Source organism: Protopterus annectens, chromosome 2.part1 (genome assembly GCF_019279795.1).
Source record: "Protopterus annectens isolate FY-2018-M chromosome 2.part1, PAN1.0, whole genome shotgun sequence".
Classification (NCBI taxonomy): domain Eukaryota; kingdom Metazoa; phylum Chordata; order Ceratodontiformes; family Protopteridae; genus Protopterus; species Protopterus annectens.
This window is the reverse complement of record NC_056729.1, coordinates 1,421,102,285-1,421,115,927: the sequence shown is the minus strand read 5'-3', so window position 1 is coordinate 1,421,115,927 and position 13,643 is coordinate 1,421,102,285. Positions and strand designations below refer to the sequence as shown.

General features: G+C 39.0%; 1 protein-coding gene across 1 annotated transcript in view; it reads left to right on the top strand.

The window, feature by feature from the left end:
* The window catches only part of CFAP99 (cilia and flagella associated protein 99), a 1,556,346-nt gene that overhangs the window by 485,011 nt on the left and 1,057,692 nt on the right, over window positions 1–13,643 (top strand). Inside the window, exon 6 of the mRNA XM_044062893.1 lies at window positions 2,300–2,474. Within this exon, the coding sequence (XP_043918828.1) occupies window positions 2,300–2,474 (175 nt within the window). The remainder of the gene's footprint in view (window positions 1–2,299; window positions 2,475–13,643) is intronic.

Here is a 13,643-nt window from a genome sequence, read left to right as displayed (position 1 = left end):
GATATAAAGAGCCATTAAACTCAAAAATATTATGGGTTAAACAGAACTCAACAAGTTCCACCAAAAAATGTGTTTTTGGGTTGTCACCCATGAAAGCTAATATTGCTTCCAGACCAAATCTGTGTATTATATTTGTATATAAACTCACCACATCAGTGGTGATAAAGTACATACCTTTTAACCAACAGATATTCTTAATTTTATTCAAAAAATCAAAGGAGTCCTTGATATACGAAGGTAATTTAACAACTTCCTTTAACAGATGTTCATGTAGTAAGACACATAAATTATATGTAAAAAAATCAAAAGCAGATACAATTGGATTTTATGTACCTTAGGTAGGCAAAAACATTTAGCCACCTTACTATTTTTAACTATAATTTTGCGATCTACATCTGTCTTGGTGAAATAATGTAACCTGACACCCTTACTGAGCAAAGCTTTAAAATCTTGTTCCGCTTTTAAAAGAAAAGTAGTGTCAGTCACCAAATAAGTTTCTTTATCACTCAAGTGTTTCATGCACATTTCATAATAATCACAGGAGTTGAGAATCACCAATTTTCCCCCTTTGTCTGACGGTTTGAAAACAATATTATTATTTCTACTTAATTGCTGTAACTTGTACCATTGGTCTTTAGTTAAATTAAAATATTGTTTTTTACATAAAAAATCTTGCAATTCTTTTTCTAATAAAGTGTTAAGAAAAACATCAAATCTCTGTATATTCACATTCTTACAGGGAGGCACAAATAAACTATTAGTTTTTAAACTAGTAGTATCAAGTAAGCTGTATGCATTGTTACTAACTGCACTATCCGAGGTACAAGAATAAAAGGAGTCTTCACTGTCATTGTCACTACTACTACATATTTGAGAATTATCAGAGATACCTTCTAAATTCATACTTTTCTCTTGGGAAAAGAAAAAATCCCTCAAATTCATTTTGCGGTATAAATGAAACAATTCTATTTTTAACTCATGTTTACGAGGTATACAGGTAGGTATGAATTTAAGTCCCTTCATAAGCACTGATAACTCAATATCATCAAGTTGATAGTTGGATAAATTAATTATATACTCATTAGAGGAAGTCCCTGAACATAAATTATGTCCATCTACCTTTTTTAAAATGTCTATCGCCCGGGTCTCTTTGGCGTTCCGAATTCTGCCATTCTCTCTTCCTGGGATTGTTGTAAGCTCCCCGTTGTTCTGTATACGTCTTCCGAAAGGAATCCGAGTTAGCTGCCCTCGGTAAGTCAGGAAAATCTTCTATTTCTCTTTCGTCTTCTTCAAAGGATGAAGCACCGCTTTCTCCCGAAAGAAAGCTCTTATTTTTATATTGTTCCGTTACCGGATTTCCTTTTTGAAAAGTAACATTTTTTCTCCTAGGTCTTGGATTAGTGAAGAGCACAAACGCCCTCTTGTGGTCGTAATCACGAATATCTCTATTCAGCTTGTATTTTTTCCTATCAATGAGTTCTTTCTCATAATTGGTTAATTTATTGTTGATATTAATCAAGAGATTTTCCAGTGTGGAATTGGAAGTCATATTAACCAATTGTTCACAAGTTGATTTTGTTTCAAGGACCAGTTTATCTCTTTTAACATGGTCCCGTTCTATTAAAATAGAAACCCATTCTAGACTGCAGCGATGGGCTGCTGCAATCCATCTTTCATGGAATTTCACTTCGGTTTCATCGTTTAAGTCAAACGGAGAAGAAGGTTTTTTAATCGACCTAAGTCCACGTGGAGTTATTTCTAATTCACAGTACCTTTGTAGACTTCCGATGTTATAAAAGACAGCAGTCTCTTTAAATATTAGTTGTTCTAATTTAGAGCACAATTCCTGTGCATCAGGGTTGTCTGAAATTTCAGACTTCTTACCCACCATGGCGAATGGGTTCAGTGAATTTCTTTTGCGTGAGTCTTCCCATTTCTTCATAATGCTACCGCCAGCATTATTAGATATATCAGCACCTTTGTTTTTATTTCCATGAAAATGGATATCTCCACTATTAATTGTGGTAGTATTAGTAGTACTTATGCGTTGACTGGATTCCCCATTGCGTTTGGGCATTTCCATGGTCATTGTAGAAAAGTGCTTAAAGTTAATTTTGTTAATAAAGTAAGAAGATCTGCCTTCTGAGCGGTACCGTTTGTTTTTGCTAGTTTTATTTGTTTTCGTGAATTTAAACATGTAGTGCAGACTGTAATGTACAAATGTGATATGACATATTGTATTAGGTAAAATAAGCACAGATGGCACTTAATAGTTCTTTTTTCCATCCATTTTTTGCAGATGGCAGCCTAAGGTTGAAACACTGATAAGTCATCTAGGTAACATAATTTCTAATCATTGCACGCCCAAAAAGGATAGCAAGACTACCAAACCAAAAGAGTATAATTTGACCAAACCTAAGCCACGAGCCATTCCAGTACCTGAGAAGATACCACAGCAACAGAAAACTCATACAGTAAGTTTCTGAATGAGGAGGGTCATTCTGGAATAAAATTGTGCAGTTCTGAGATCATTAGTATTGCTATATGTTGTACAATGTATGAACTGAAGACCAAGGTAATCCAGAAGGTTCTAGACAAATCTAGTATCCCATCTGTGACATCAGAGGGTGACAGGAATAGGGGAAATGGAACATGTTAGTTCTTGAAATAGGTTGTGGTAATTCCCACTGTGGTCATTTACTTGGTCATTATCATAAGATATGAATATATCTGAAGTGCTTTCTGTCCATAATCTGTTCTCAAAAAAAAACAAAACAAAAAGAATGTATGTTTCATACAGACTTATTTAGTTGAGATTTGTTGCAATAACTGCATTGAATGTTAATGCAAAAGCCAACCTCCAGATACCCCAAATCCTAACAAATCAATTCAGGCACTTTATTTTACCACTCATTTACTTCAACATCACATTTAACTGATCTTCTATCGGATTGCAAAGTATTATCACCACATTTGCAGCTAGTTACTCATTACAAGTTTTTTTTACATTACTTAAGTGAATTCTTAGGTAAGTATTAGGCTATCTGTCGTAATGGAGTTTAAGCCTAGCCGATTTCCCCTTAATGAGAATTAATCCCCATAACTCTTGAGTATGAGGTAAGCACCTTAACCATTATGCCAACCACTAACCTAATTCTTTTCTCATCAAATCTGCAATGAGATATAATTTCTCTTTGCATCAGCACCTTAACATTTTTTCTTTGGAGGAGGGAATCAGACCTTCTGATGAATTATTTTCTTCCCTCATGCCTTTCTTGTATCTGACATCCATTACAGCTTACAAAAAATGAGCTTTGCAGATGCTAGTATCAGAGGCCCTGGTTAACAGAAGTAAGTTCATACTACTTTTTTAAATTAACAATCCATGCAGACTGTATTCTGAACAACATACCTTTGTATTGAAACCATACATTGCCAATCAACTTTATTTCTCTGTCCATAAGTCTAGCACATTAGCAGGAATCAAACCAGACAAAACACAGTAGAATCATAATAAAAATAATAAAAGTATAAAGACATCAACTACAAAAGCCACAAAAAAATGTGCTCAAAATACAAGTTAAGCAGTAATCAAAAAATGGTTTCAGTGAGCTTTGTGGAAGAGGTGCATCTTAATGCATCTCCTGAAACTAGTCTCAGAAGTACATTTCTGAAGCTGCCAACAGCCCACATCTTGATAAGAAAAGGACCACAGCCCACAGGATTTAAGCCTAATTCTAAGAATTGTCACAAGTCTAAAAATTATGATGCAAAGACTACATGAAGGCTAATAGTGCAGCAAAACTACTGATAGAAGGCAGGACCTTGATTAAATAAGGCTCTAAATGCCACCTCAAGAGCTGTATAAGTTATTCTGTGCCTGACAGGAAGCCAGTGCAGAGAATGAACAATAGGAGTTATGTGTACATGCCTAGGAGCTTCATGTAGAAGCCTGTTTGTTGAATCCTGCCCTTGATACATCCTGTCAAATATAGTATTAGAGAGACCCATATAAATGGTATCATAGTAATTCAGAAAATAGATAACCAGGCCATGAACAATCATCACTAAGCTCTCTGACAGAATCACATGCTTAAGTATGGTGATATTCCTTAGATGATGGCAATAATGACCTGACAGAAACTGATAAATGGTCCTTAAGTATTAAGCAGTCATTGTGGATCACAGTGAGACTATTTACCTTAAACACAAACTATTGTCCCTATAGACACAGTGAACTAGAGAAAGATCTGTGAAGAACCTAAGTAAGGTATGAAAAGACCATGGCAACAGTTCTGGATGGGTTGGTTGAGTTTAAGACAGTTATCAACAGTATAAACAATGGCTTTCAAGTAGTATGCAATGAGATCTGAGTATTTCACATGTTCCTGTAGGAAGGAGAAGAAAATGTCAGTTTCATCTGCATAGGAATAATACTGAAGACCTTTCCACTGAATTAAATCCTAAAGTGGCAACAAGTGCAATGTGAATGGACATAGTATTGAATCATGGTGATCTTCAGTTGAGAGGTTAAGAAGATAAGGAATTAAACCCTAAAATGGTGGATTAAGCATACCTTGCATCTTAGGATACTTTTAAATGGGCCCCTATTAATTACTCAAACTTTTTAAAGTCAACACCATATGATCAAACTTTAAAAAGTTTGAAGGTGAAAAGCAGCAGCTCTGTACGGCGCAGAATGGGAGAATTTCCCTTTTCTGCACTGAAGTGCAATCTCGTAGTTGGTATATTTAAGTAGTGGGGGGTGGGGGGTGCAGGGGGCTTGCCCCCCTGATCAGAGCATTGAGGTAAGTTTTTTTTAAAAATTTTTTTATTATATTTTCGATGTTCCAAACTTTGCTCATATGTTGTTGAACATATGAGGTTCAAAGTTTTGAAACTTCGAATATATAATATAGACCCTTTTAAACCATGCCCCTCCCACTTTTGTTTTTGGATCATGCGTAAATATACGTGTACTTTTAAATTCAACTTCCTGATAATTTTAAATGCATACTTACCTGCCTGGTTATTATAAATTATATATATTGTTTAATAAATATAAAGCAAAATTTGTGTGTATTTGTTTTAAATTTAAGTGGTCTTGTTAAACATTTTCCAGCAAGAAGAGAAATAAAATTTACTAACTAATAATAAGTTTTACCCATTTTAGAACATTTCATCCACAAAAGACTGCTCAAATTGGTATTATTAAAATCCACCAATGTCCCCACCCATCATTTATGACCACTTGACTGCGTACATCTCAAATGACCAAGTGCTAAGAAAATCAATGGCCATAGTAAAGTGAAGTATTCCAACTTGCTTTACACAAATGCAGTCTAGTGCTGCAAAATTAGACTAATCACTATTTAATCTGATCATGACAGCAGGGTTAGTTAGTCTCATCCACAGACAGTCCCTGTACCCAACAATTATTGCCCTTTTGACTGTGTACACCTCAAATGTCTGATTGTGGTAAAACTAAATAAATAAATCTGATTGTGGTAAAACTAAATAAATAAATATTAATCATGGATACAAAAGTATATTTAAAGTTTATTTCATGCAAACACACAGTAGCCCAAGTATCCCATCTTATTTCCCACAACATGGGGGGGTGCTACACCCCTGAGTAGTCCGTCCTTCGGATGAGATGTTAAACCGAGGCCCATCTACCTGAGTTGTTGGCAGCTCATGTGGATACAAAAACTCCCATGGCTCTTATTAAAAAAAAAAAAAAAAAAAAAAAAAAAGAGTACGGAAAATTCCTTGGTGCCCTGGCCAAATTTTTCCTAGTCAGTGTAAGATATTACCTCAGCTCTCCCCTGAAAAGAGGCCATTGACCCAGTGTGACTAACCTGGTTAATGACTTGCAAATAAAGACATAGATAAGGTGCACTAGTCCTGAAAAAGCAGACGATTTAAACTGAGCAAATGACAAAATGATAACTTAGTTTCATCTACAAATCACCCTCACCAAACAAGTTATAGCCACTTTGCTGAGTACACCTTATCTGATTTCAGGCAAGCATACCCTTTTGCTAACAGATGCCAAATTAATCTGCTGTAAATGTAAATGTATTTATAATATACTTAGTTCTGGACCCAGGCTGGCCATATGCCTTCCTCAAATTAGCTCAGACTCTGTTCATTATCTGCTGTCCACCTTCTGTCTCAACCCCTTCTACTGCCATTTTCAGACTGCTATGTGCTAATGATTGACCCGAAATTTTGCTTTGCTGTGGGCTATAGCAAGTGATTTGGCACTTGGTTCCCAATTCCCATATATTTTATAGTAGGCAAGTTCCAACAACATTGCTGAGTTATTTTTGCTAATGGTGATAATATAGAGTAGGAACAATGCAAACAAGGGAATAGATGTAACATTTGTTTATGCTGCAGCCTGAATATGTGTTTAGTAAAACAGTTTTGTTTAAGTAAAAAACTATGATGAAATTTTAGAAATTTAGGAACTAAAAAGTGCAGACCGTTAATTCAACCACCACTCTGCATTCTTACATTCCTAGGATTTCATCAAGTTAAATCTTAAGTTTCAAACTAGTGTGATTGCACACTTCTCCTGGCTGCCTGAAGAATAATCAAACTACTTACAAGCCTTAAAGGTGGGATAGCCAAGTAGTCAGTCTTAAAATTGTTTCTTGTACTTGTAATTTGTAATAGTTAAAAAAAGTGACTCATTCACTGTCATCAGCCAGCTCTCATCTATTTTGGTACAATTGCTGCATCAGGGGCAGACAGCTGCTGTGCACAACTGGAATGGACTTACTCTGTCCAGATATAACCGCAGTTTGTTTAGGTTTTCCCAGTTATTGACACAACCAAGGTCATTGTTTCTTAATCTGTTTTGCAGTTGCATATAGGCTAATGCTTTGTAGCTACCTATTCTGTTGTCTAAAGTTTTGTCTAAGTGTCATTCAACAAAATGAAAGTGCTCAGGAATTGTTACATAATCTAAGTGAACTGTGCAGTCAAAATACAGTATCAGAATGTTATATGCTGTTAATATTTCAACTGTCTTATTTTTTTCTGCCAAGGATTCTTCACAATTAGTTGGAAGCATCACTGTGGTAAAGAGGAATGGGACTAAATACTTATGAAAAGTGCCTTGCTACCACAATTTGCTTGTCTGTCAGCCTAATGTGCCTCCTGGAGCTGTAGGCCCCATGCAACCACCCCTAACCACCCCTAGTATAATCCACCACTGCACTGCATTTTTTGCTTGCCTTTATGTAAGGCATATATTACTGCGAGGAATGACTCAATTTCTTTGGGTAAGGGAGTACGTTTATCCATAGCAGTGGTTACAGAGAAGTTTTAGCCTGTAGTCAGCCATTCAAGATCATCCCTACTGCAGTCTCAAAGGAGCATGTTGAGTAATGGAGATAAATCAGAACTGGTGACATTTGCTAAATTCCTATACTTAACCTGGGCAACATCAGGGGAAACAACACAGATAAACTACAGACTGAAGTGAACCCAGGTGGTGATTTGATAACTTTGCTGGCTTCATTTTCAGGCTCAAGGTGACCACACTGAGCTTTCTTTTCCCACAGGTTCACCTGGAACTAACTCACTATCAAGACTCTTCCTGCTGTGTCCATTCAACTATTTGTTCCTCTGGGAGATGTGAATCCTACAGCCCATCCTTTCCTCAAAGAGACAAGGGGCAAGATGTAGAGCTAGTGCCATCATTCATCCTTAGGGAATCAGAGATGTGTACTAATTATTATGTTGTATTCTGTAACTGGAGTAGTGCATTGATCCACATGGACCTTTTTCAGACTCAGCCCAAAAGTATAGCCTGGTTAAATAATTTCCTCTGAATAACACAGTTGGCAAATATAGCCTGATGAAATCAAACCCTGTACTACATGAAGCAACTCTCTAATAGCTCATAACCTTATTTCTTTGCACAAATATAAGTTCTATGTTCCTGTTCATGGATGCCTGGATACTTATCCCTGAAAGGACATACAATAGGCATGATGCAGGACTATCATTCATTCATTCATTCATTCATTCATGAAAGTTTATTTATTTAATTATTTAAGTATATAGGTATGTTTTGTGGACCAGGTCAGTCCCGCTAAGCCTATGGTCTATGTTCAGGAGAGACCCAAGATAGTCTTATACTGATTAAGGGAAATCCCCCTGCTCTTTCTGATGCTATAGCACCAGAGGTCTGCTATAGGTTTTGACAGAACAGCAAACATGGTGGAAAGCAGCATTGTGTATGTTGTAGCTCATTCCTTTTTTTTTGTCTTTTGCAGCTGACTGTTGGCTACCACCAAGGATTTTCTCACCACCCAGGTCTACCAGGCACTCCTTACTTGCTTCAACCCATGTCCAAGGCCAGTGAACAGATTGAGTATCCTAGTACAGCATCATATTGCTGATGAAGAGTGTTTTCTGTATACCCAGAATCCTCTCCCCAGGTGCACCGATTAATGTTCTGGAATGGATATACATTGGGGATGTACTGGCATATTGCTCCACTTCAGCTGTGACTCAGCTAATGACCCCACTGATTTCATAGGTAGGTACTAGGCTATTGGCACTAGAGCCTATATAAGCCTAGCCAAAAAGGTACCCTGGCTTTCGCCACACAAGAAATTTATTTTCCTGTGCCCCTGTCGAGCAGAGACACAGAAGTGATCCTCAGGGTGAATTTCCTATCTCCCATCCAATCATCAAGATTTTTCTTGAAGAGTGCTAATAAGAGCTTTTGTTTGATATAGATAGGCAGTTTGTATCAGAGTATGGAAAGTCTCTGGGACAGGAATCTATCCCTCCAGCATGTTCTGTTTATTGTGGTGTAAAGCTGGAGTTTTTTGAGACGGTCTGCGTAGAGTATCTGTTTGAGGCCAGTAATCCTCTTTGTGAGGTATTTCTATGGCCTTTCTAGTTGTTGTAGATGTCCTGTGAGGCACATACCAAAAGGGGTGTTGTACTCTGTAATGGGTCTAATGAGTGACGAGTAGAGGGGAACAATGACCTCTTTTTCCTAGATGAGAAAACTTTTGTGATGAGGTGTGCCACGTAGAAGAATTTCCTGACTACTGTGGCAATGTGATTATCAAAGGAGAGACTACTGTCCACCTGTGTCCCAAGGTCTCATCACTCTTTTGGTGTTAAGTAGACTACCACCTATGTGGTAGTTCATGGGTACAGGGTTTTTACCAGAAGTGATGACAATGCACTTTTTGGCATTGAGCTTGAGGCCATGGCTTTGACACCAGGCATCTGTCTCAGTAAGGCCCTTTTGTAGGATGTCCACATCGTTAGGAGTTTCTATTATGGCTCCTAGTTTGCAGTCATCTCCAAAATCCCTTAGGACATTATCCCTCTGCTTATTCCCAGCCTCATTTATTGATTGACCATCCAGGATGGATATACGCATACTTCCCCTTCAGTGTCTCAGATGACCAGGCCACCAATCAAACTCAGGTATCCTGGCCAGAGTCAGGGCTTTATCCCTTTATGCCACAGCACTGGCTTTGTAGCTAATTCATGTTCTAGTACTGTAGTGGAGAACCAAAGCATTTGAATTAACAAATGAAGATGGTTTGGATAACCACACATTACTGAAGTTGCTGGTAGAAAGAAGCCAAGCTCCTCGTGGTCCTGCAGAGTGGTCCTAGCTACAGAGAACTCAGAAAAGCGACTACTTTATGGATTTAAGTATCTTTGCTTTTTTTTCACTCGAAATAGCTTCTGTAGCTTACCCTGAACAAGCTTAAACTGTTTTTTAGCTGTTTGTTGCATTATTTTAAAATCTGCACTTAAAGTTACTTTTTAGTCGAATTTGATCGAAAGTTTGTTTGTTTGTTTAATTTAACTGTTGAGGCTGCCCACTAAAGTGTGCTAGCCTGTGTAACTGATTTATCACTGTTTCTGCATTTTCTGAGTGTTTCTATCAAAAAAAAACAAAAAAGCAAAACAATAATCCTTGTTTTCCCGCCTCTCCTCGACTAGTTTAGACCAGTTTACAGGCATTGCTGTATTCTGGGCTGTGGTGTAGTTCCTGTGTTGTCCATTACCTTACTTGGATAGAAGGAAGTTTCTTTGCTCACCAGTGGGAGTGGGGAGCCTTGAGCAGCCTACCTGTCCCTGTAGGAAGTGACCTCAGCACAAGAGCTGTAGTAATTGGTTGTTTTGGACCATTTCTAGCTCTTTTGTAGTTCCCTGTTTAAAATCCGCCTCTGGGCGTTTTTTTCTGGCTATACTGCTCAGACAAGCTCCTCGTGGTCCTACAGAGTGGTCCTAGCTACAGAGAACTCAGAAAAGTGAATACTTTCTGGATTTAAGTATTTTTGCTTTTTTTTCACTTGGAATAGCTTCTGTAGCTTACCCTGAACAAGCTTAAACTGTTTTTTAGCTGTTTGCTGCATTATTTTAAAATCTGCACTTCAAGTTACTTTTTAGTCGAATTTGATTGAAAGTTTGTTTGTTTGTTTGTTTAATTTAACTGTTGAGGCTGCCCACTAAAGTGTGCTAGCCTGTGTAACTGATTTATTACTGTTTCTGCATTTTCTGTGTGTTTCTATCAAAAAAACAAAAAAACAAAAAAATAATCCTTGTTTTCTCGCCTCTCCTCGACTAGTTTAGACCAGTTTACAGGCATTGCTGTATTCTAGGCTGTGGTGTAGTTCCTGTGTTGTCCATTACCTTACTTGGATAGAAGGAAGTTTCTTTGCTCACCAGTGGGAGTGGGGAGCCTTGAGCAGCCTACCTGTCCCTGTGGGAAGTGACCTCAGCACAAGAGCTGTAGTAATTGGTTGTTTTGGACCATTTCTAGCTCTTTTGTAGTTCCCTGTTTAAAATCCACCTCTGGGCGTTTTTTTCTGGCTATACTGCTCAGACAAGCTCCTCGTGGTCCTGCAGAGTGGTCCTAGCTACAGAGAACTCAGAAAAGCAACTACTTTCTGGATTTAAGTATCGTTGCTTTTTTTTCACTCGGAATAGCGTCTGTAGCTTACCCTTAACAAGCTTAAACTGTTTTTTAGCTGTTTGCTGCATTATTTTAAAATCTGCACTTAAAGTTACTTTTTAGTCGAATTTGATCGAAAGTTTGTTTGTTTGTTTGTTTAATTTAACTGTTGAGGCTGCCCACTAAAGTGTGCTAGCCTGTGTAACTGATTTATCACTGTTTCTGCATTTTCTGAGTGTTTCTATCAAAAAAACAAAAAAAAATCCTTGTTTTCCCGCCTCTCCTCGACTAGTTTAGACCAGTTTACAGGCATTGCTGTATTCTGGGCTGTGGTGTAGTTCCTGTGTTGTCCATTACCTTTCTTGGATAGAAGGAAGTTTCTTTGCTCACCAGTGGGAGTGGGGAGCCTTGAGCAGCCTACCTGTCCCTGTAGGAAGTGACCTCAGCACAAGAGCTGTAGTAATTAGTTGTTTTGGACCATTTCTAGCTCTTTTGTAGTTCCCTGTTTAAAATCCGCCTCTGGGCATTTTTTTCTGGCTCCACCAAGTCTGCTCTTCAAATTTTCCCTTAAGGAAGCTCTACTCTTAGTATAATCAGACTACTCACTATATTATAAGCCTAGCACTTGTTCTCAATACTTCTCTACTAAGTAAACACTCTTGTACTAAGTAAAGCACTACATCTACCTACCACCCCTGTGAATATCCACTTCACTTAAAGGCACAGCACTCCCTTATACTGTTCTAGCATGTCGAGTGGTAGATTACTGGCGTCCTCTCCAGTTCAGCTGGTCAATCTGGGTATCTTGAGACAATGCTACAATTGTCTCATGTACACAGACAACCCTCTCCTCCTCCCAACAAATTCAAATACATGTGAGAGATGCAACTATATAGCCAAACTGGAGGCTGAACTCTCTCAACTCAGGGCTGGCATGACCAGACAGGAGGAGATGGTAACCACACACACAACAATCCCAGTCCCACATAGACCTACCACAACTGCAAACCAAACACATAAAAACACAAAGACATACTCGGAGGCTCTAATAAAAACTTACCAAAACAACAGAGGCTCCCAAAGCAGACATCCAAAAATCCACCACCTCAAAACAAAACACATGCAACACATACTTCAATAAATCAGTGTGTCAACCAATCACAGCCCTTAAGGCCAAACACCATGCCTGATACACTAGTAATAGGTGACTCTATAGTCAGACACACTGATGTCCCGCTGACCAGGCTGAACAAGGAGAGGGTGACTGTGAGCTGCCTATCGGGAGCTAGGATCCGCCACATAACACACGCACTCAAGTCACTCCAAAGCAAGTACAAATATGACTCCGTCATTGTCCATGCTGGCATGAATGACCTGAGACGTACCTCCCTGGACTACATGAAAAGAGACATAGAGGATTATGTAGCCCAGGCTGGTATGACCCTGACCCTGAGCAGCATCTTGCCCTCACCAAGAGTGATGCCACAATACAGAGACAAGATGATCAGCTTTAATAATTGGCTCAAGTACTGGTGTCATTCTAAGGGGATCCAATGTCTGTCTGCCTGGGATGACATGTTGGACAAGCCACGCTGCTTTGCAAGGGATGGCTTACACCTGTCACCACTGGGCTTCCGGATATTGGCTAAGGCTCTTGCCTCCCCCATAGTGCCTTTTTTAGGCAAGGCTCAAAAGACAAACTCACCTCCTTAGAAAACAAAAATGGAAAAAAAACTAAGGGTAATGCTGCTCAATGCCAGAAGTCTAAATCTTAAGATGCAGGCACTCGATGCACTCCTCAGTATGGAGAACATCGACGTCTGTGCAGTAACTGAAACCTGGTTCAAGGCTCCTGAGAGCACCCCAGTGCTACCAGGTTATACCTCGTATCATGCTTTTCGGCCCCAAAACCTGGGCCGAACCTCAAAGGGAGGGGGAGTGTCCATATTCATCAAGGACACCCACACCTCCAGGTTAGTAGCAACACATGAAGCATCAGAGACCATACAGGTGCAACTAACCATAGGCAAAACTGCTATACAACTGGTAGTATGTTACAGACCACCCTCTCAATCTCAGGAACCCCACTCAGCCTTCCTGAAGACATTGGAGGATATGAATGTATCACAAAATACCATCATACTGGGAGACTTCAACTACCCAAACATAGATTGGGTACATTATTCTAGCCCTAATACCCTAGCCCAAAGGTTCCTGGAATTCATAAATTCAAATGCACTGGAACAACTAGTCACCTCTCCCACTAGGGGCGATAATGTATTAGACCTGATCATCACAAACATGGGGACAAAATGCTCCACACCGGAGGTATACCCCTCACTAGTGAGATCTGACCACAAACTAATCACCCTGGATATACATATCCCACCTCCACCCCCAGCACAAAAGACCACAGTGAAAAACTTCTCAAAAGCAGACTTCACTCTTCTTAAGACTGAGATGGTATCCTTTAAGCCCACTGAGCCAGTGGATACCACATCCCACAATGCCGAATCCTTCACAAATGCTTTCTATGGACATCTCCAAGAATGCATGGATCATGCAATCCCAAATAAATCCAAGTCCCTCTCCACCAAAGGTAAGCGTCCTGTCTGGTGGACCTCAGCCATTAACAAATTGTATAACAAAAGAAGGAAGCTACTGCACGTCAGAGCAAAATCCCATAAAG